This window comes from Archocentrus centrarchus, chromosome 10 (assembly GCF_007364275.1).
Source record: "Archocentrus centrarchus isolate MPI-CPG fArcCen1 chromosome 10, fArcCen1, whole genome shotgun sequence".
In the NCBI taxonomy this organism is placed as follows: domain Eukaryota; kingdom Metazoa; phylum Chordata; class Actinopteri; order Cichliformes; family Cichlidae; genus Archocentrus; species Archocentrus centrarchus.
The window spans coordinates 5,432,379-5,457,646 of NC_044355.1; the positions used below are offsets into that span (position 1 = coordinate 5,432,379).

General features: G+C 39.3%; 1 protein-coding gene across 1 annotated transcript; it reads right to left on the reverse strand.

Moving 5' to 3' along the window:
- Positions 1-643: 643 nt before the first annotated feature.
- On the reverse strand, positions 644-22,549 carry elovl6 (ELOVL fatty acid elongase 6). The gene is made up of 4 exons (XM_030740184.1): positions 22,406-22,549; positions 4,414-4,545; positions 3,570-3,721; positions 644-1,471 (listed from the first exon to the last, which is right to left on the reverse strand). The coding sequence occupies exons 1-4, from the start codon at positions 22,486-22,488 to the stop codon at positions 1,029-1,031; spliced, it is 810 nt and encodes a 269-aa protein (XP_030596044.1). The 5' UTR covers positions 22,489-22,549; the 3' UTR covers positions 644-1,028.
- Between the last annotated feature and the right edge of the window lie 2,719 nt (positions 22,550-25,268).

Below are 25,268 nucleotides of genomic sequence, written 5' to 3' on the forward strand. Positions count from 1 at the left end.
CTGGTCGAGATCCTTTAATACGGCAAAGTGCTTGGAAGTCAATGGCAAGTAATTTTCCAAGTGTGGTCGACAACTTCTGCAAGGTCATAACAAGTGGTGAAGCAGGGCACTGTCAGCATCTGTTTCCCATCATGGCCAGGAGCAGTGTGATCAACAGTCAGTCCAATCAGCTCCATTCATACATTTTTTTTTCAATTATGCAGACACTCTAGATGAAATTCAGCCATACTGAAGTGGTGCAGATGTTAAACACGTCTACTTTGTCTTGATATGCATATTATATTAAGAAAAAGATAACCTAAGACCTGAGAAAAATATCGCATTTTGCAATGTAAGACAGACGACACAGTGCCGTTCACCCCATCTGTTCACATCAACCACCAACACTTCCGCTCCACACACTCGCCAGCGCGCCGCACTTTTGCTTTGACCGATCCAACCAAGACAATACTGACGATAGACAGACAAACAAAAACATACTCAGATGGCCAATGTTCATGTTAACTCCATCTTCATATGTACCGATCATTTTATATATATATATATATATATATATATATATATATATATATATATATATATATATATATATATATATATATATAGTGTAAACTTATGCTTGTAGCAGATGTTATTTTTTTTAAAATTTGGTTCATTTTATCCTTTTTGTTATCTTTTAGACTTTAAAAATTTTTACATATCAATTCAAAAAGGGGGATTTTAAACTTCATGTGCACAACTCGTGATGGCTTTTGATCATGGTGGCGCTGCTTCCTAAGCATCCCTCAGGGGAAACATGACCTTTATTTTTTTTTTTTAAAGACCTGCACATTAGTAGTAATGCTCAAACACAAACACCAACCATTTCATGACCCTCCCACCCCGACTAGACTCTCACATCCCTGGGCTACATGCCACCTCTCTCTCACTTAAGCCCATCCATCTCTCAAGACACTGGTCCCCACTCTCAATTTCAAACTCCCTTTTTTCATTATCTCCCTTCTTCCCGTACTTATGGCATTTATCTTTTACTCGCTTTTCTTGGTGACAGCCATAGCCGATGATTTGGACTTGCCGATGTAGGCTTCAAAGAAGAACTGGACAAAGAGCACAAAGTAGCTGAGGTACATGAGGGAGGACCAAACAATGTTCTGCATGTGGGATGGACACTCCTGGCCCTGCTGCATCCACGAGTACACCAGGTAGTTGACCACACAGCCCATCAGCATCTGTGTGATTTGGGTCAGTGTGATGAACATGGCAAACTTGCGTGACAGCTTGAAACCAGCTGCCCGCAGCGCGTAATAAGAGTACATGACAGCGTGGACCAAGTAGTTCATAGTCATGAACCACCCGCCGCCAGCCACCATGTCCTTATAGGAATACCAGGAGTAGAGCAGCACGGTAATGTGATGGTACCAATGGAGAAAGATGAGCTTCTGTTTCCTCAAGACGATAAACAGAGTGTCACCTGCAGATAGGATAGTGGAAGTTGGGAGTTGATAAGATAGGACCAGAGCATGTAGAAAAGGGAACATGGTTATTTGTCCAACAAAAAGTAACTGGCTGTGAAACAAATCACTCTCAAATATGCAGAGCTGTGTAAAAACACAAAGCTGTAGGAACACAAAGAAAAGCACTGCTATGTTTGACAACTTAGCGTGCAATAAAATGATAAACAGAAACAAAAGTGGCAGAAAAAGGAATATTTATTACACCACTTATCACCCACAACAAAGCTAAGGCTGATAAGTACTCTACAATAAACAAGCTGAAAAACAGATGTCATATTAGAACAAAGTAGACTTACCTAACATTTGACTTTAGAATCATTATTTAAAAGTACTTTTCTTCTTAGTTGCTACAAATACAGCATGCTATAATATCAATATCAGAGATTTACTAAGGCCACACTGGTCACATATTTATCAAGGTCATGCTGAGTCATTGCCTTTAACTGGATCAATCATACTCACTGTCATATAACCCCCCCCCCCCCCCCCAAACACTCCAGTCTGAGCAGGAAAAAACCAAATGGCCAGATTTCCAAACAGTCAGTGCCAGGTCAAAACCCTCTTTTAGTGTTAAAAAGCTACTGCTGGGATTTACTAAAGTGGGACACTGTCAATTGTGCAACTGACAAAGGCAACTGGCGATATTGCATTTGTGAGAATTTCTCTATTAGAATGCAAACTTTTGGAGCAGTCAAATGAATCATGCAAAAATGATTTATGAGGGTTTGCAGCAGACAATTTACTGCAAGTTGTTTAGAAATTAATGCTATAAAAAAAAAGTCTTATTTTCTACCCGATTTATTGTGATAGTTGCAGTTGTAAGTGTTAATTTATCTGGAATCACAGGGGAAGACGATGTCCAAATGAGTGCACACTGGCGAATGTGGATGGCTGGCCGCAAAACTTTGGCTGAGTTCTCACACTGAATCTTTAAAGCCGGACCACACTTATTTCTGGTCCTCAGTAATAGTGGTATTTTGATGAAACAAGAGCAGAAGTTCACTGAACTTTGCTAATATGCATATTGTATTAGTGGGTTTGTAGTGTTCCACGTTGTTACATTTCACATTGTCCACCTAAGCTGTCAGATTTATCCAGAGAGCTTACGTCTCCTTCATCTGCCTCTCATTAATCTAAATTGCTGTTTTTTCAGAGAGACATGCATAAAACTTAAGCTTAAGAGTTATTTATTGGTTAGTAGATTACTTGCTACCTTATCAGGTCTGCTCATTTTTAAATAGCTAATTTGCAATGTCCTTGGCTGATTGTGTTAGTCATTACTAAAATGCACTGGCTGTGTCTTTGTGTAATAGTAAATCACCCACAGGGCTCTCCACTCTCACTGGCACATTTTTGCGATTGCAAACTCATGCCAATTTCCCTAGCTTAGTAAATCTGGCTTTAAATGTAGGTATTTAGTTAAAATGGCTATAAATCTCTACAATGACTCTCTGTACATTGTAGGTACAGAGAAAGTCATTAAAGTCTCCAGTTTCCAGCTTTCACAACATGCTAGTTTGGACATCAGCCAGATAGAGAAAACGGGGGCAATGAGCGTCTGCCACTCTTCATTCCTGCTGAGAGCAACAACTGCTCTAGGTTTAGGCCTGGAGTTCTGCCACCAAGAAGACAAAGATGAGCAAAAATAAAAATATTTATACAACCTTTGTAAAAAGAATGGTGAAAAAAAAAAAAAGTGGGGCTGCTTTAGCGTACATTTTAACAGTGAAGATGAACAAATATTGGGCTGTTCAGTGATATTCAAACAGGATAGCCAGTGAAATAAAATATTATCGTTGAGCTGTCAAGATTTTACAAAGGAAAACCAGCTGATCCCTGATATTTTCTGAGGCACTAAAATCAGCAATGCAAAGCCTGTGAACACATCCTACAACTGACAACAGGATTTAATGAATTAATTTTGCAATCCCAATCCAATGTGCTTTTGCATATCTAGCAATATGAGGTATTTGCTGTCTGCAACTACTACAGTATTGCAGTACCTGCAGTACTGTAGACAAAAATCAGATATGCAATCAAAAGTTCTTGACTTACCCAGTTCTGGCGCTTTACTGAGTACAAAAGCATATGCCCAGAACTTGCTGACAGGCCCGTTGTAGAAACTCTGGTCACAAACGGATTGTTTTAGCCCTTTTGTCATGAGGATGTACATCATGTAACTCCCAGTACGGATGGCACCAAATATACTACATGGACAGAACACACAGATATAAGGAATCATTGGAGTGTGTAAAGTGTGGAGGTACTCCTTGCATCATTCATTGCATCAGGGTTCCATATGTTTACATACATTAGTATTTAAAGTACAACGTCCATACAAAGTTCCATACTAGTTGTAGCAATTGTAGCTTTAATGATTAAATATAGAAATCAAGACTTTTTCTTCCCCCAAACATAATGCTGCTAACCTGCATTCTTATTTGGTTTAAAATAGACTATAAGCTCTCAAATATTGAATTTAAATTCAACATTTACACATTGTGTAACATTAAATTCAACATTCAACATTAATGTGAAAAGGAATTCCACTGATCCATAAAAAACACATCACCTGCTGTGAGAAATCTGCATACTCTACAGAAATGAAAACAAACAGAAATGAGCAGTAAGGTCTAAATTATTCTGTGCCCTGACCACATGTTTAAAGTAAGACAAACACAGAACTAAAGTCTGAAGGGAGCAAACGGGTGTAACTGCCGCTACGAGCGCGGTATGGTACGGTTTCAGCTGTCTATCTACTGAACCACTTGGAAAATAAAGCAAGATAAATGTTTGTATGTGGAATCACATAATGCCATCAACTGGATTATTGAGTGAACAAACAAAAGTCAATTTATATCAAATTATTTAAAAAAAGATTATTTATTAACCCTCTTACCTGAATACAGCAAGGGTGAGTGACCACAGCACCAATGGTTTCCTCAACTCAAATTTCTCCCTTTGTTTCATGACATGGCGGCCCCCAAGAATACAGGCAGCATAGAGCGCAGAGAAGAGAAAGGACTTCTTCCTGTGAGCACAAAAAAGAGAGAAAACATGACCTGTTTAGTGACTTTACACAGACTCTGCTACTGTTCAATACAACAAATAGGGAAGGAATGAAGGGGATAAAGTACCACAAATGTGACCAAAATAGTGGGAAAATACAGTACTGTGCGAAAGTCTCCCCAATTCTTTATGTTTTGCTCCCAGGGAGCCAGACTAATCTGCTTTCTGAAGACATTTCAAAGTTTTTCTTTGGACACTGGCTGTTTTGGGGCATTTTTTTGTCTTGGCAAGAAGCAATTTAAAATTGCATCTTTATTATTGGCACTTTATTACTATCAAAACACTTCATTTTTTCCCATTTCTTTAGTTGAAGTGACAAAAAAATTACAAAGATAATACAGTTTGACCTTGCGCCAACAAGGTGATTCCCAAAGAGCTCCTAGCCAAAAACTTGGCATATCTCTGCATGGTGCACAGTGTATCCTTAAAAGATTTGAGGAAACTGGACAACTGGAGGACAAAAGAAGTGGCCAGCCTAAAGAAGTATCCTCAGAAGATGAATAGTATCTGAAAGTCATGTCCTTACAAAAAAAGGGAAAGCACCAGCAAAGACCTGACACAGGACCTGCGAGCATCTGGCCTTTCAGTTGATCCATCTACTATTTGCTGATGACTCATCAGAAATGGTCTCATTGGAAGAGTGGCTGTCAAGAAGGTATTCTCATGAAAGGGAAAAAAAGGCTAAAGTATGCCATTTAACACATGAACACACTGACTTCACATGCAGTGGCTCATGATTTAATGATCTGAGTCCAGTTCCAACTGCAATCGCTGTTTGCATTAATTGACTTGTCAGTGATCACTGTTGTGAAACATGAGGTGGGGGGCATGCTGAAACACCACCTGGCTCAACTGAATCTAAAGAAAAGCATTTCTCAGCACTCAGCACAGTTACAAGGTGCAGGCAGTCTGACTTGACAGATGCTGAATAGGGCCAAAAGAAGACTGAGTCATGCTGCCGAAAAAGAAAAAAAGAAAAGACTAAACCAGCTTTGTCGAAAAACTATCTGCTCTATTGGACAGACAGCAGAGTTACCGTTTGGAACAGCATAGCCACTAAAACAACCCTTATGGAAACCTTGGGGAAAATAAACCTTATGATGGTAAGATAGCAATTTTCAATGAGTCAGGCATTTCACTGAGAGTAGGATACTAAATGCCCAGAAGTAGAGACGTGCATGTAACTGCAGGATGATGCTGGAAAAAAGAAATATGACCAACCTTGGAAACATTAAAAAAAATAAAAGCATCGGGTTTGCTGTCAGAGGACGGTGCACACTGACCAGGAAATAAGCACTCTTGGAGTTTGACCAATAGGTCTGGGATTAATTAGCTGAGCAAAAGTAGCCCAAGGATTGATATTTCAGTTCAGTGATGTTTGTGCTTTTATTTAGAGGTTATACAAAGACAACAACATAATGCTGACTTTTTTAAAGCCCCAGGTGTTCAGTGCTTTATTATATAAAAGTCAAATTAAGCCTCTAAACAGGACCACCAATTAAATTGTGATATATGGTATAACAAGCAGCAGGATAGTCAAATATTTGGTTTAACTTATAGTGCTGACACTGTCAAACATCTCTCACAGAACCATGGCATGTTAACAAACCTGTTCTTCTGCCTCAGCTGAACACAATGACAACAACACTTAATTTTGCTGATCAGGAGCGCAGCTAGACAAACAGGAAAAAGCATCCTTAGTCACTATATAACTGTGACACTGAGTAGATAATATTTATAGGGCTTTGATTCTGTCACATCTGTGTCACAAAAAATAGTGAATTAACTTGCTGCTAATTTCAGGGTCCTACTTTGTAATGTTGTTACAGCAGAACTGTGTAAGAGAGTCAGTCAGGTTAGGTGCATGTAGGTTAGCGGTTATGTCTCAACCAATGCTAAATTATTAAAAACTTGTGAGATCAGTGACCCCAATGTTGCAGATTATCATTTTCTTTTCAAATTTAATCAATTCTATTTCAAATAAATACTTTAACTATCACACAGTGTATCAACTCTTTATTCTCCATCTCTCCACACTGGAAAAAAAAATGCAACAATTAAGTTTTAATAGAACACGCACATCCAAAGTAAAGGGTGCAGGAAAAAACGAAGAACCAATGGAAAACAGAATTCCGCACACCAGAATTCTCCTGGAAAAATACTTAATCTAAACAGACCTTACAACGTTTCGGGCCAACACGCCCTTCTTCAGACTTAATGAGTCAATGCAAAGCACATGATTATATATCCGCCCACCCAATCTTTACATGCACCACCCAGTTTTGTTTATAAGAGACCCCCTAATCTGAGAAACGTTTTAGTTAGATCCTGCCTCCAAAAACCCAGTCATTTCCTCAGTGATATACCATCTGTACTCAATGTAACTTTACTCACAAAACCAGTATTTTTCATCACCCACGATCAGGCAAACCCTATAGAATTAAGGGCATCATTACATGTCAAACCACTAACGTCATATACATGCTTAAATGCCCGTGTGGTTTGGCCTATATTGGTAAGACCGCACGACAGTTGAAAACTAGAATATCAGAATATCGCTCTAATATCCGTAATCATGATAATAAAAGCTCGGTTGCAATTCATTTTACTCAGGCCTCACACAATGTATCCTCTTTACATTAGTGTGGCATAGAAGCCATAAAACCATTGCAACGTGGCGGCAATACTAATTCTCTCTTACTTAAGAAAGAAGCATATTGGATATATACCCTTAACACTTTATCTCCTTATGGTCTATATGAAGAATTCGATTTGAGACCCTTTCTGTAAATTTTCATGTTTGGTCATCATTCTTTGCCACTCCTATTTTAGTATTTTAGTATTTCAGTTTATGGTGTTGCATCATCGTTTCATTTGTTCATTGTCGTTTCATTTGTTCATTGTCATATCATAGAATATTTGTGCCTTAATTCCATTTTTGATGTACACTGTCTTTCAATTTTTTGACTCTTATTTATCTATTGTTATATATGTATCCTTATGTCCTTGTGATTAGCCCTTAATATTTATTAATCTTTCAAGACCTTTCCAGTTTGTATAGCACATGTTAGGATTGTATATGAACAGTTAAAGTTTTTAGCTTTATTAATTCACCGCAACTAACTATGATTGTTTGTGTGATTCCCTCCCCCTTCTTTTTCCATATTAGGTCATTGAGCAATCACAATTGTATTACCACCTTAAGAGTGGGCGGATATACAAACATGTGCTTTGCACTGACTCATTAATTCTGAAGAAGGGCATGTTGGCCCGAAACGGCACTTCTTTGTAAGGTCTGTTTAGATTAAATATTTTTCAAGGAGCGTTCTGGTGTGTGGAATTCCGTTTTCCATTAACAATTAAGTTTTCCCATCATAATTGTATAAAAAAAAATAAGAAAAAAAAAAAGGCAAGATGGTAAAGATAAAAACAAAAGGACGCGGACATCAATGATTGTTGGGGTTCAGCAATAAAGTATGTTGCCAAACTGTTCTTCCAGAAAACCCAGAAAATGATTGAGACCACAAAGGATGAACATGTCAAAGTCAAATTCAGCTGCATTCAGAGAATGACAACAGGGTTGGACTGCAGAATGACATCACTGTTTCTCAACTACACAGGAAGGTGGGGGAAACAGAGCAACACACAATACAGTGGCCTACATACTGTGGAGTGGCTGGAGGGGATTGCAGAGGAGAAACAATCTCAGCATTCCCCTTCAGTGTACTGCCATCCAAGGTTAAAGGTTAAAGGTCAAAGAAATGAATGCTTAAAGCCATCAAACACACTTAACTTTAATACATTCAGGGGTTTTGCTACCACAGCCTTGCTTGTTCTAGTATATGGCCATTAGTCCATCAAGGTTAATGTTGTCAAACTATATTTCACGTTTTAAATTATATTACTGTGTTACATTAATGTGTAAAAGTACTGAGCCACCCCTCATTTCGATATATTTTGCTTCCAAGGAGTCAGATTTTCTTGTAATTTTTTTAAAAAGATCTTGAGCGACAGCTCTCCAGGCTTCCTGAAGTTTTTTTTCTTGGACACTGACAGGTTTTTCCACTCATTTTCAGTCCTTGGCCCTGACCCATTAATCCATCCATCCATGCATCCATTTCCACTTCTCCGGGGCCGGAGCAGAGAAATGCAGACCTCCCTCTCCCCTTCTCTGGGGGAACACCGAGGCATTCACAAGCCAGCCGAGAGATATAATCTCTCCAGCATGTCCTGAGTCTGACCCGAGGCCACCTCTGAGTAGGACATGCCCGGAACACCTCAACCAAGATGAACCCAGGAGGAATCCTAGTCAGACGCCCTAACTACCTCAACTGGCTCCTTTCGATGTGGAGGAGTAGTGGCCCTACTCTTCGAGCCCATCTCAAATGACTGCACTCTTCACCATATCTCTAAGGGCGAGGTCACCCACCCGTCTGAGGAAGCTCATTTCCGCTGCTTGTATCTATCATCTCGTTCTTTCAGTCACTATCCAAAGCTTGTGACTATAGGTGATTGCGGGAACGTAGATTGATCAGTAAATTGACAACTTCACTTTTACACTCAGCCCTCTCTTTACCATGACAAACTGTCCACATCACTCCAGCCGCAGCCCCGATCCATCTGTCAATCTCCCACTCCCCTCACCAGTGACCCCAAGATATTTAAACTCTTCTACTTGGGGCAGCAACTCGTCCCTGACCTGGAGAGAGCACTCCACCCTTTTCCAGCTAAGGACCATGGCCTCAGACTTAGGCCCCAAGAGCGTTTTTAGTGAAAACTGTGTCGTTTTGCCATTGCTGTTTACACAGAAGTCAAATAACAGAACACCACTTGAATTCAGAACAGCCGGTCATGCCCCTTCACTGTTGTTGCCCACATGAGTGTTAAAGTCACCCAGTAGGACGATGGAGTCACCAGATGGAGCATCCCAAGCACCTCACCCAGCGACTCAAAGAAGGCTGGATTGCATGAGCACAAACAACAATCAGGACCTGTTCCCCAGCCCTTTTTCTGTAATTGCCATGTCTGTCACCAGTGGTCACAGTTTGGTAAGTTACAGAGGCTTGATTTTAAATAGTCTTTTATGAAATCTATTAAGCAAAAATGAAATTAAAATAATAATAATTTAAAAGCATTAAAGCACCAAGCACTTGTCATCATGTGGCATTTTATTTGTATTAACCCAACTAATAATTGACTGATTTGTTGTGTGAACAGGGGACACTTGCAACGAAGTGTTTCCCACACTGCTGCCACACACTTAAATGCCAGGTAAATCTGGTGTCTGATTTGGGCATTTTTATTTATTTATTTTTTCATATTTTCAATGCCATCAATGTTTAGTTTACTAACAGAAAAACCCCTCTCTCTTATTTGGAAAGCTTCGTTGCTGATAACCAGCTAGCACCAGCCCTACTGGCAGGATTGGTTGACAGGTCGTCATTTCCGTCCCCTGGTCAGACTTCACTATCATCATCTCGGACTGCAGCAGTAGACCTCTTTATGCTCTCAATAGCTACTCTAAGCTGAAGTGTATTCTAACCATAAACTGCAGCAGGTGGACCATTGCTTCATATGCTGCTGCACTGAGCTCCCAGAGGCTGCAGAGCAGAACAAGGAGTACCAGCTACAGTCCGAGACACTGAAGCTGAAGTTCGTCCACAGACTGAAAGACTCACTGCAGAGGGAGGAGATGCTCCATAATTATTTTGATAATTCACTTAAGAAAGCTTGTGCTCCTCCTTTTAGGGCACATGCAGATGTGCACATATCACATGTATGTTCACAACCAGTGGAGCCATCCCCTGCTGGCCATTTGAAAGAATGCAGGTTTAAGGCACTCCTGCATCGGCTTCACCCCCCACCCCCCAAGAACACTAAGTCAAAGTTTAAGATGTGTATAGCATATTGTGATATATTTGGAAGAGCATTGCTGTCATAAAAAAATTAAAGGGAAAGAGTCCTAAGGGCATGGTAGAAGCTGACAAGTTGGTTGAGATGGTGAGAAGAGGCGGAAATCCTGCTGTTGTCTTTGAAAAGGCCCTAAGCACCAGCTGCTGTCTGCACTCACAAAATCTGTAGCCTCTCTCAGACATTTAACTCTTTACATTAATCTGACAGTCTTATGTCTGCACCCTTGTTGCATTTCCATAGAAGCCATAAAAGCAATCATACTATATCAGCTCAGGAAAAAGTCTGAATGCTGCAGTAGTGAAAGGAGAACAGAAAAACACATTAAAATGTAATATCCCAAATCTCAACTCTTAGGTATAAAATCAGTTTATTATATTATTTTTAAGCACCAAAGAGATCATTTTCACCACATCCTTGCAGTGCATCATTTAACCAAAAGTCTCTCCTCTCCATGAACTCGATGATGATTCACGTCAACTGTGTGGCTAAATAAATGAACACTGAAAAATCCTTTACAAACATCATACAAGCAAACCAATATTAAACTGGACATCTTGTAATTCACTGTGCACACAAATTTCACAAACAAGGGGCAGATTTTTCAGTCCAATATCATTAAATGAACCGTGACATGTAAAAATAAATAATATTTTGAAATGGGTGAGAAGGAAGTGTTAGACAGAAAGGTTTGCATCATTCTAATCAAAGCTGCACTTTCTGTTCTGAGCTCTCTCACAACCAGCAGGTGACAAATATTGCACTAGCATGCAGCTTTTTCCGTAAATGTGCTGCCATTTTTGAATGAAGACATGAGGCAGGCTTGGCAAAGCTCGCAGTGTTATGTATGTTCCACCTAAATGTGTGGATTTAAATACTAAATAATTCAAATTTCCAAGTGTGACTTACATGAAACAAGGTAAACTTTGTATCAATAAATTAAAGCCAACATACAAGTGTTATAATTTCAAATAATTTCAGAGCTAAAAGGACCAACTATTACTATTTTTAAGAACTAAAATGACTCACTATACTTGATCAACAGCATCAACAAATTCTGTCACTATCAGCAAAAGAGTTTTACCTTTTATATAATTTTTTTTAAATATAAAGTCACACACAGCTGTGGGATGGCATCCCATTCTTCAACCAGCATTTGTCACAAGTTAGCCAATGTGGTTGTGTCAGTCACTCTGGCACGGATAACATGCACAAGCTGATTCCACAAGTGTTCAATGGGTTTGAGGTCAGGACTGCAGGCAGGTCATTCCATCCTCTCCACTCCCAAATTCTGGAGGTAGTCTCTGATAAGCCCTGCTCTGTGGGGGTGAACACTGTCATCTTGCAAGTTGAATAAGAAAAATCTTAAGTTGCCCAAAACTGATTACTTAGTCGGTTGCAGGAAGACAAAAAAATTAAAACATCCAAGTAGCCTAATGTTAGCAACGTAGCACAGCTACTCGCATAAGAAAGTGTCTTTGGTGATTTGTTGCTGCTTTTGCCAGTGTCTTTAAGAGCTGGCTCATTTTGTGTGTGTGCGTTTAAAGTTTATATGTCAAAGACTCATTATTGCAGTTTTGTATTTTTCCTCAGTTCTGGAGGCATGTTCTATTACCACCTCCAAATTATAATTTAATAAATGAATTAAGATAGTAAACTGTACAAAATAACAACCACTTGTTTGCAAGAGAAATCTCTGGTCTGGGGAAGCCCTATAAAATACAAATGATAATTTAAAAAAGATTAGAATTACCATTTTTCACTTTGACTGTGTACACAGGACGATATATTTAGAGGATGTGGCAATAGGCCTGACTCTGCCGTTTGTCAAAGTGGGCCGAGGCAGCACAAATGAAAAAGTACAAAGTCAGAGCTCTTTTGCGAAGGATCAGCACAGAGCAGTAACAGAATCAGCAGCGATTTCTTTCTTGCTCCAAGGTTGGCTTTCATCTAAATGAGAGTAAGAAGCACTAGCTTAGTGGTAAAAAACATTGAAATTAACTGAAATCTATGACTGCAGAGCCCCTACTACATGTACCTATAGTAGTATATTAATATACAAGAAATCCAGCGACTTAAAAGACGTGTATATTCAGTCTGCAAGAGCTGCTCCTTTAGGTCAATAAGGCATCGCTGCATCTCTTCCTCTGGTAACTGTTATTAGAGTCAGATGCTGGGTGTTGGCTCTCTAATTGCTGCCAAATGCCGAATACATTAGTTTAAACCTATTTCTGATAGAATACTCAAGATCCAACATCCAACAAACCAAAACTCTGGAGGTGTCCACTGGCACTATGTTCAAATAAAAATGTTGTTCATTATCCTGTAAAAGTTGAATAGCCTAACTTCAAACGAGACTAACAGGAAAGACAGAAAAGCCATCCAACCCAACACAAAGTTTTATAGTCAACTACTAGGTCTAGACATCAACTTGAAGTATGACAGCATACTGCAACAAGTGGGGGGTGAACCTTATCTATGTAGTTTTTGGTGACCTGTGTACTAGCTTCTTTAGTACAGCACACATTATAACAAGAATGTTGATCCCATTGGCCATCCCCTCCCCCACGGACAGTGTTGTATAAAGCTGCTGGATAACCTGCTGTGAAACTTGGATCTGTATTAGCTGGTCCAAGAGATTTCACCTCTTATGTAATCCTGTGTTTGCAGTCTGAGGATGAGTCTGCATGCCTGTGACAGTGAGCTGGTGTCTAACTGTGTGTGCACTATGTCACAAAGACAATATGCAGCTACATATGCAGCAAAAGTGTGTATGCGTGCACACACTTCCAATCTTTCATTTCAGTTTAGGACAGTTAACTCTACTCCTTGGCAGCACTTTCTGTATCTTATAGGAAAGGCAATAAGAGTAACTGTGCCAAAGAGCACATGAGCAGAAAGACGAATAAACAAGACCATGAGGTGCTGTAAATACAACCTAGCTATTATATAATAACCTGTCATCATCCAGAAATCACCCACATGCATGTACAGTTCAGTTAGCAGCATGTCCAACAGTCACAGTTACTTCATGGAGTTTTTATCATTTTTGTAAAACTGCTATTTTGGATCTCCAGAAAATGTATCAGTTTAAAGCCAGTCTGTGGAAATTATTTTCAGTGCTGAAGAACATAATTAGTCATGCCCAATCTAAGAGGCAAAACAAATTGTTTCAGGGAAGTTTTGCATAGTACAGCACTGCACTAACTGGCATATCAATGTGTATGATCATGTCCCTATACTGTAGACCCACTGCTCTCAACCTGGGAACAAGATGCAGGATGAAGGGTTGTAAAATAAATCAATATGAAGTTGACTCTCATGCTGCATTCTGAGGACTAATAACCTCACTTGAAACCTGGTCCTGAGGGGTGATTTTTACTCCTCTATTCTCTCTGATTAGCAACATATTTTTATCCTCAAATGGATGTCCCAGTCATAAAATGGGTTTTAAGAATTACAGTCTGAAGTATTTTCTGAAGTGAAATACAGCATCTTTGTTATGGGAAGCTTTGGCTTTAATTTTGAATGGAGATGCAACAACTGTGAAATTCTGGGCTGATATGATAGCAATATTTAAAATCTGGCCAACAGTTTCTTTTTTTTGTTCTTTTGTTTGCATCCATCCATCCAATTTTTTCCACGTATCCTTTTCAGGGTCGCAGAAGGGCTGGAGCCCATCCCAGCCGCCACAGGGCGAGAGGCAGGGTACACCCTGTTTCAGGGCTAACACAGAGAAACACACAACCATTCACACTCACATTCACACTTAGGGGTAACTTAGACTCACTAATTAACCAAACCTAACCCCACTAACTGCATGTCTTTGGCCTGTGGGAAGCTGGAGTACCTGGAGAGAACCCACGCAGACACGGGGAGATGATGGATTCGAACCCAGGACCTTCTTGCTGTGAAGCAGCAGCGCTAACTATATCTGTCTTTCAACTTTCCAATATCATTGAGGACTAGCCAGAGCAAAAAACAGAGAAACATCAGCCACTCCCATTGATAAATGCAAAATTAGTGCCAACAGGCCAGTATCAACATTGGCTGATATTTGAGTAATTATGACATTTTCAAGTATTTTTGTTTTTAACTACAAGAATTAACAGTCACATTATCACACAACAATTATGCTGAAGCTATGATGCTTATTACATAACAGACAAAACAGTTGTAGGAGTTTTTTTTTTTTTTTAAGGACAAGATGGCATCCAAACGTTAGTTTGTGGATTGCATCACCAGTTTGGCCATGTTCTCAAGGGGTCCTAAATCTGTTTCCATTGGAACACACAGACGCCACCAAGTACAAGGTGACAAGACGCATATTCCTTTAACTGCAGAGAGAGAGAAGATCAGTCCAATCAGCCTATATTCACATTTGAGGTAACCACTCAAGAAAAGCTGCAATGCACCAGAGAAGATACCAAACACCAACTATTGACTAATGTCCATCTGAGGGTCTGCTAACAAAATGACAAGACAGCCAACTGGGTGTGTTTCACCTATGCCAATGTTCAGTCTTTACATCACACAGTAATTTGTAATTTATTTTCAGTGGCTTGCAGAGTAACTCAGTGTATATAAAATGGCTGTAAAATGAATTGCTCTTTTTGCTTGCATTTAAGCTTTTCATTGTCAGCCTAATGAAAACTGAAAGTGAAACAAGAGCGCAGCAACACCCCAGGCAGACATCAGTTTCTGAGGAGTCAGCCCATATCTCCACCTCGCCTCACCAGTGGTGAGAAGAAAATAGGCCTAGCAAACATCAAGCCTGGGGCAGATTCTGGGTTAACATGGTCAGGAATGATCAGCATCACCATGTGCTGCTCTTGTTATAAAGGCAGCAGCATGCATTTACTTACAGCAGGAAATAATCTAAAACAAAAATAAGATGCTCTGCCATAACCATATTCACATCTTCTGCATTGCCTTGAATAATCAATCTTTTTGAAGTTGCCTAACTGAATATACACAAATGCATATATTATTTCAAGAAAAAAATAGAAACAAGCACAGATTTTACTTAGGCTAGTGGCTTCAGTAATTTTCCATTTACGATACAAAATCATGAGGGGTGGCTCGAGACCTTTGCACAGTCCTGTAAGCACAATGTCATGTCATTTTTAAGTCTACTAGTCTCATCCATACCATAATAGGGCTTGAGAACTGTGAAACAATGGGCAGGGCTGCACTTGGACTAAATAGGTAACATGAAACTTAAGAGGGAAGACAGTTATCTCCCCAAACTTATCAAGTTCCAGAAACGTGATATTCAAGATTAGTCAGTGAGCTAAGACAGCTCACTGACCAAATGGTTAGCTAAAAAGAAAAGACAATGCTACTGATAGAACAAAGAAAAGTTCATGAACGCTTCATAAAGGCAAAGGCTAAAAATTATTATTTTACTATAGAAATATATTTACAATGCAACAGCAAATGAATCATATAAATACTGGGAAGAAACATTAACAGTCAGACCACAAACAAAGATCTCATTATTCATTCTCCCTGCAGTTTTTTAGGATCATGCAATCCATGTTATCAGTTCAGAGCAAAACCAGCAGAGATCCTTCAAAAGTGCAGAAACTCATGAGATTGCTATCTACACAAGAGACTTTTCAAAAACAGAGCATAATGTTCCAAACAACCTGCATGGTAATGAAGAATGATGACGTTTGTGAGAGTGCAGAGTGAGTCAGCAGGTTGAAGGTGTGTGTATAACACTGACTAATAATAACAACATGCCGTTTTTGGATAGTAAGCAATCTTAACATATAATCAGGCAATTTTGAGATGCAGCAGATTTTATCCGTCACACTGGATCACAACTGGGATTTTAATATACGTTGGAAGAGCGTGTGTTCATCTGAAGTGATAACCTAGCAGTTCTGTGCAGCAACACTCCAGGTACAATAGCCCAAGACTGCAGTCCAAATATTACCACATTATTAGACTGGATGCACTGTCATCTATCAAAACTAGAGCACTAGCTGAAACAACAAATACAGAAAAACATGCATGTGTTTTTAAAAAAGCCTTTATTAAAAACAATGTGATGGTGGACATGTTAAACAATTGTATGTCAAAGAAAATGCAGTTTGCAAAGTCATGTTAATAAAAGCACTGCATATAAAGTCAGGCACCGCACGAGGCTCTCTCTATGTTAAGTGAGGTGTGTTGAACTTGAGTGTTAGGGGGCAAGGAACTGAGAGGAAGAGAAGATTTGCTTGTATTAATATGATCAAGCTGAGGAATGTATCTGACTCCAGATCCCAGATGCAACATGATGCTGACACTCCTGAAAAAAGTGGGAGTCATTATCTGAAGTAAAGAAAGGAGTTTATTTCCCAGTCTTCCAATTTTGTAGAGAGCCTAGTGTTATTTGATCACTGATAAATTTGGGTTGTGCGCCATAATTTCATCAACACAGTCAAATCAGACAAACGTTGCCATCTGTTAAAAAGCAGAATGAACACACCCTGCCCCTGTGATATTTAAGTTTATATGGTACTGAATACATTTTGGCCTAGAAAAGAAATGATGCTGATGTTACCACACAGTACTTAGGTCTGTGTTCAGTTCTTCCTCCTCTTCCTAGTTCTAGAACCCACTTCCTTATTTACAATGCTTTTACAATGCTGAGCTGTCTCCTGAGTGTCCAGCGAAGACATCAGATCAGTGCACCAGTCTCCACTCATCCCTGCAAAACAATGACGCGCACACACAGTATATAACAACGTACGCTTATGTCTTGATGTTTTAAACAGAGGGGTTACTTTAGCTCGGACTTGGCTAGACATGAAACAAAAAAAAATTTTTTTTTCATGTGTCACACATTCAATTATACAAATTAAAAGAGGCTACAGTGGCTACATTAAAAATAATATGTTAAGTTACTTCATCGACATAATAATATAAAATAGCCAAAGAATGTGATTCATGATTAAGTTAGCATACATTCTGCTTAAAACATACTGACTGTCAAGACCTGATGATTTTCCACATTTGACAGTGAGAATACAGTATAGGGAAATATTAGGAAACAATACAGTGTAACTTACACTCCTCAAAAAAATTAAAGGAACACCTTTTCATCAGACTATAGCATAAAAATCAGTTAAACGTCTGGGATATTGATCTGTTCAGTTAACTAGCAGAGGCGGTTGTTAATCAGTTTCAGGTGCTTTGTGTTAATGAAATTAACACCAGGTACACTGAAGGGAAAACAATGAGACAACCTCCAAAACAGGAATGGGTTTACAAGTGGAGGCCACTCACATTTTCCCTTCTGATCTTTTCTGACTGTTTTTTAACTAGTTTTGCATTTGGCTAGGGTCAGTGTCACTACTGGTAGTATGAGGCGATAGTAGTGGGCCCTGTGCTCACTACCTGGCACAGTGGAGCCCAGCTGGCATTTGCTATAGAATAACAGAATTGGCAGGTCCACCACTGGTGCCCTGTGCTTTTCAAAGAGGAGACCTGAAATGGTCTGGAGAAGCCATTTGATGTGTAACATCATTTGACATGATTGGTTTGGTGGTGGGTAAGTGATGATCTGGTGAGGGATATCCATGGAGGGGCACAGACCTCTGCAGACTAGGCAACAGCATCCTGACCACCAGGAACTGGAATGAAATTCTTGGACCCATTGTCCAACCCTGTGCTGGTGCAGTGGGTCCTGGGTGGAACAATATCAATATGCATTGAGAGTATGCAGGCAGTTCCTGGAGGATGAAGGAATTGATACTATTGACTGTAGGTTGATCATTTTCATTTCCATCAGGTGATGTGGCATCCTTTCATTCCTAACATATTACCTAGTCCATACTGGTGTAGATATCCAGCATGATTTTTTTCCACATTTAGTTCTGATGTGTTTTCAAAGTGTTCCTTTAATTTTTTTTTAGCGGTGTATATTATGTATAATGAATTCTGTTCTAAGATATCTTTGGTTCTGTCTTACACCAAAATTGTTTTAGACATGTTTTTACTAGGGGTGGGACTTTAACGCGTTAATTTGGATTAATTAATTACGGAGCAATTTTGCACTGTGGAACGTTTCTCAGTGCACGAATTCCAGGCATACAGATTATATCGACGCACAATGTCCAAATTCAGGGTCTATTCGGGTATGATGCTTAACTTTAATTTCAGGAGTTTGCTTATCGCAGGAGCACTTCCGCCCTTCGCTGGTCTGTGTAGTAGACCGGTGGGAAAATAAACAAGATTTTGAAGTTTAAGCTTATGTGTATTGATTCATTCATCAACCAAACTTAAATTAATATTTGTCATGTTAAATACTGAAATGTGATTAAAATGCAATTAATTTTGATTAATTAATTACAAAGCTTCTAATTAATTCGATTAATTTTTTTAATCGAGTCCCACCCCTAGTTTTTACATCTTATCATCAACACTATGACATAACTATGTGCAACAGTCACACCCTAAGGATGTTATCAACTTCAAGGCCAATTACATGCTTTATTAATGAGTCCTCTGTCATGCACACATGCATTTATAAAACACATGTGTCTACTCTTTAGCCTATTGAATTCTATGCAGAATTAACATTTATTGTGATTTCCAATTTTAAATATATGGTACATTTGCCTTACCTTTAGTGTCTGAATTCCCAATTCACATCCATCAATAGGGATCCTCCTTGTCTTGTAGTCAAACACGACTGATGAGAGCCAAGCAAGAATTCATATGTGATTCTTGCCATTTGCTTGTCTGTCAACAAGATGAACTAAAAACTACCAAGCTGTATTTGTTGAAGCTTGGTACAGAGAGATGGAGCAAAGAAAGGACCCATTCAGCTTCACTGTGAATCTGAATAACTGACTTACAAATTGCTAACTAAAGCATTGGCCTTGGCTGAGGATACACTGCTCAAGTGCCGTTTTTAGGTAGCATACATCAAACGCTGTCTACAGCACTTGACAGATATGAACAAGTGCTAAAATTTTGGTTCAAAACAAACAAAGACTATTAGCAGTTAGTTTTTTAAAAAGATATATTTTTTTAAAGTCTGGCTTCCTCTCATAGTCCAAAGGCATGCATCTTAGATTAATTAGTGATTCTAAATTAGCCATAGGTGTGAATGTGTCTGATTTTCAGTGTTGACCCTATTGTGGCCCTGTCCATGTTGTACCCTGCATCATGCGATAGGCTCCAGCCCTCAGACGGATGGATGTTTGTTCGTTTTTGTTTTGTTTTGTTTGTGGTGATTGTAATGCCCCCACAATCATATCAACATCTAACATGATGCCACCACATATTACAAGACTATTTAGCATCTTACTATCTGCTAAAAAGTGACATGCAATAGCCTTCAGTATATTTACCTTTTCTTTCTACATTTATAAAACTACATGTTAATATCTAACCTTAATGCTAAGTGACCCATGATTTTGATTATTATGTACCCCAGACTGATTTTAGTTTACATTTGCACATTTGACAGAATAAATACACAAAAGCAAACACTGCAAATTAGAGTAAAGTCATTGTGTGACAGAAAATATTTCCCTTCAAGTGTTGCACTAAGTTAACCATTAAACATAAACATTTTTCCCAAGTCACATGCTTTCAAAAGAGTTTCTTCTATCTCACCCTTAAGCCATAAAAACACATCACCCTTTATCAGTTGATGCTATAAATGCTATAAACAACTTATAAAGTCCCTATTTCTCCCTTAGCCGTGTGCACTGGCCCTGTTTGACATCTTCCACTACAGGAATAGCAGAGAGGGGTCATCACAGATCAGCTGCAATGTGATTGGCTAATGCTCTGTCAGCAGACATCAGAAGATGAATGTTATTGGTCCGTTGTCAGTACCAGGGTATGGACAGCTCCTACACACTGCTCCCATGCTGTCTCTCACTCTCTCACACACACATACACATGCACAAACGGTGGTTTAATTTCACTGAATAAGAATGAAACTGTTCTAAGACTCATTCCAACAACTCAGGGAAAATTTGCTTGAAAAGTAATTTGCTAAATGTGGCCTTTCTACAGGCGGTTCAAACAGATGGAAACTGTGCGCTGCTTTCTAAAAACCCAGTGCCATTGAATCAAGCTCATAGTAACTTTACGCATGAGTCATTTTGTTTTGCTTGGAACCATTTCTTGCTCAACCTGGCGTGGTCCTGAACAATAATGACCCTCAATGAACTCATGCAAAAGATGGGTGGGTGGACCTGCACATGGCCTACAAATGAAATACATGAGTGCACACAGCCACAAAGCAATATTTACTCATCCGTTAGCAGCAACAGAGAAATTTCAGTCTAGAATAATGTTGCAGTTTGTGCAAAGCCTGGCAGACACCACCCTGGGTAAACCATGACACATTTTAAATATTGATGCTTCTTACCAATGTCCAACAATGCCAGAGGGTGATTTCAAGTTATGTACCCATAATTTGCAGCATCCTCTACCAGTACAGGGTAGTTTAAGGACAAACCTCCTCACTCTTATTTTGAAAATTCAGTCACTGCTTCCTGCCTCATGTTTTCCCTATCCTCTAGATTTGGTGGTCAGGCTGCTGATGTAGCAACCTTAAAAAAGTATTCAGCTGCTTCCCCAGAGAGGAGCTCGTCCTGCTGTTGGCTACAACAGTCATTCTGCTCTGCAGATCAGCTGCAAGCTGGAGGGTCACTCTAACAGTACTTGCAACAAGTGGGGAACTGTGTCCTGTGATGCAAAGCCAAGCTCACAAAGCAGAGCAAGGACTGTCCAAGAGGAACCAAAGTTAATGTTGGAGGAGGAGAGACTCACTAGAGAGCAGCTGGTTACACTGCTCATTTTTTACCCTCACAAGGTGCTTGGAAAGTAAAATATCTGTAGAGGTACAGCCAGAGGCAGAAAACACATTTGATTTATAGGGAAACTGTCCCTTTTTCTGATTCTTTATCAGTCATTGCAATTAGGTTTGTATAAAAAGGCTTTTGCTACAATTGCTCTCTTAGCTCTTACGTAGTGGCTATGTTTTTGGTCAATCAGGATTGTATCTTCTTTCCTTTGCCAAAACTTGCTGTTTAGAGCTGACAGAATTGGGTTATTATACAATCACGCAATAAATCGAAAATGAAACATCAACAATTTTGATAGGCGATTAATAGTTCAAGCATTTTATTTAAAGCAAAGCCTTGTTTTTGTTTACATAGGAAATTTATTGGACAAAGTAAGTCATTTGTCACGTTGGAGGCTTGTGATGGACATTATATATATATATATATATATATATATATATATATATATATATATATATATATTTACTTATTTATTTATTTATTTATTTATTTTTAACAGACCAGATGCCCTTACAACAATGTGCAGTAGTCTACTTTACTGAACTGGCAATTTATTTCAAAAGGACAAAATTAAATCATAACTGGTGTCCAGCCGTGGCCAAAAAAAAAAAAAAAAAAAAAAAAAAAACCTAATCAATCACTGAATAAAAAAAATACTGGCCCACTGAGTGAATAGCGGAATGGCAGCTGGAGGAATGGATGACCTTTACAACACTATCGCGGCAGTAATGCCGGGAGAATAAATCACAGGAATTCAAGGACAAATCCTGCTCATGAAAGATGCAGCTTGTAGTATCCAACGATAGCAGACAGACTGAAATGTGGCAGAGCAGCGTATTCGCACGCGGCTGAAGGCCTGCGTGAATTTGTTCATTTTACGAAGTACCATCAGTAATTTGCGGATGATGACACGGAGCCTGATGTAAGAGGATACGGTCAGGTTTAATCCCGGTAAACGAGGCGGATGTATGTTATAAGCTATATTCACATTTAGCACGAGCGCCGCGCATTGAATGTGCAGTAGACAAACCGTTCACCGCTGTATGGGATTAAAAACAGGGCGCTAACGTTACAGTGTAGCCTCACCAGTTCTCCTGCATCCATCGGATAGCTTCGTCCTCGTTGAACTGTCTCTCGAATTCATACTCTTGCAGAGCCAGCACCGACATGCTCACTGCACCGTGTTTCTCTTCACACCGCTGAAACAAGACGATACCCGGCAGAAGCGTTTCTGTCTAGTCTGTTTCCTCGCAACCCTTGACTCGCATCGCTCGCGCCGATGTCTGGACCTCGCGGTTGTACGCGTCACTGCGCGAGCGGCTCACCAGGCTCAGCACCTTCCTCCTCCGCCGGCCGACGCCCTCTTCCTGAAGGAGAGTGACGTCAGGGTCCTAAAGCCGTCAGTTTGCCTCTTTGAATGTTCAATTTGATATATTCATCATTGGATGCTGTTCTAGTTTTTACTACAGTAAGTTTTCTCCTTAATTTAAATAAAAAGAAAAAAAAATAGTTAATATTGGTAATATTGTTGCCCAGTGGTTTGGAAGTCTGTTTTAGTTTCAAGCAGGAACTAAAGACGGTTGCTCAAATTAATTTTCACTAGGGTTGATAGGACATTTTATGTTTCATGCTTCTTTTTTTGTCATATTTTGTCTGTTACATTTTCTTTCAGAAATGAACAACACATAAACATTATTTCATATTCAATCAGTTTTGTATTACTTAAGGCTTAAATGGCATGTCACTTTATTCTGTGGTCACTACACCTCTGGCTGTTTCCCAATATTTTGAAAGGCCTTATCAGCTTAGGTAGGAGCAATTTCTATATCTGGCAAAAAGCAAATAGGCGAGGCGAGCTATTATCTAAGTGGCTGAACTCTCACATAGAAACAACAAAGCTGATACTTTCACATCCAAGTGCCATTTCATACAGACGGAGGTCTTTCACAGACTTTGGATTGTGGGCTGATGATATGGCAGTTTGGACTTTCAGCACCTTCACCAATGGTCTCATACAGAAGCTGGAAAACTCCCCAGTACTGATGAAACATTTTAAAAAGTTATGGCATTTAACCAATGAACTATTGAAAAGCTCATCTTTCAAACACAGGATCATTCACTCTGATCATCTGGTTGAAAGTTCATAAGAACAGTTTGCCATTTGTTCCTTTATAACCACAGACAATTATAAAGGAATTGCTGAATTTATAAATTTGGTGAGGATGGAAGAATAATAGCACTAAAGGTTTTCTGCAGACAACTCTGTGAGTCATTTTCAGTGTGATTCATTAACTTCTAAAAGCAAAGTATCACCTCACCTTTTACTCTAAAGGTGCAGGTGGCCCAGGGGTTAGCACTGTTGCCTCACAGAAAGAAAGGAGAAGGTCTGTGTTCAAACCCACCTGGGCCTTTCTGTGTGGAGTTTGCATGTTCTCCCTGTGTTTGTGTGTGTGTTTTTTTTCTGATTTTCTCCCACAGTCCAAAGACATGCAGTTAATGGGGTTAGGCTAATTGGTGATTCTAAATTGCCCATAGATGGGAATGGTTGTCTGTCTCTCTCTCTCTGTTAGCCCTGTGCCAGGCTGGTGACCTGTACAGGGTGTACCCTGCCTCTTGCCCTGTGACAGCTGGGATCGGCTCCAGCCCTGAAAAGGGTAAGTGGAAGAAAATGGATGGATCTAAAGGTGCTTCACAGGTGCCTGCTCTTAGTGCTGACTGCTAAAAGAGAAAATCAGTCGGAGTGGTGGAAAGACTGACACATATATAATGCGGCAGCTTAGCAACATGTTGTTTGTATATGGTGATATAACAGCAGGGAAAGGCAAAGAGTATGGCCTGTTAGTAAAATATGTATGCTGCCATTTAAGTCACATGTAGTAAAGATGAACATGGCCATTTAATTACTTTCTGTAATTTTTTAAAGACATAGTGATAAAAAGTTTATTTAAATATAATTGATCAAAGTCTTAATATAAAAGCCTGACTTATACTTTTCAAATGTATGTGTTCAAATAAATGTATGCAGTGCTTAGACCGAACTACAGGTCATTGTCCTACTTTTGCAGACAAGCTGCCCCATTAAACCTAAAAAACCTGATCTAGGAGGTGGTTGGAGCTTTTTCAGACACTTGCACAAACATGTTGAGAAAGGTTGTGCCATTTCAGCAAAAGTTCATTGTGTAAGTGAATATGGAATTGATGTCAAATTATCACCAGATCATCGTACCATAAGGATTTATGATAATATTACAGCAATACGGACAGAATGTTTTTTAATGACACAAGTTCATCTTTTTCTATATCTATATGTGTTTTGTCTCTTTTTTTGTCAAATCATTTTAAAAAAGAGTGTAGGGAGTCAGAGAGATTGTCTGTATCCTTGCAAAAGCATACCCCGTGTATAGCAACAAGTCTGCACATTTAAGCACAGCAGATGTCGACTAAAGTGCTGCACAACAAACAATAAAGCAATCAGGAAAACAACATGACAAAACACTGAATGTGCCTGAATCACGACATGAGTGACTCACTTTTGCAGCAGCTACTCTGTAAAGTTTCCTGTTTGTTTTGTTTGTGTATGTTTTGTTGGTTGTGTTCCTCCTTTTTCAACATTTAGCTAATTATTTGCTGGAATGATGAATGTAAAGCACATTTCCTTTAAATTAAACAAACCATCCTAGTGATGGCCATTTTCTGACGTGCTGATACAATGCAGGTTATAGGTCATTAAAGCACCTTTTTGCAGCAAAGCCATTTAAACTGGCAAAGACCCGACCACTGCACTGATCTGTAAACTGCTGCAGGTTGGAGCTTTGGCATGTGGGCTCACATGCTAACTTAAAGATAACTAAAGTCTCTATAGACACACTAAAACATGAACCAGATAGATGAAAAAAATATTGTTGCAACCAAGGTATGCAGAAGAGCATCTCTGAACACACAACACATT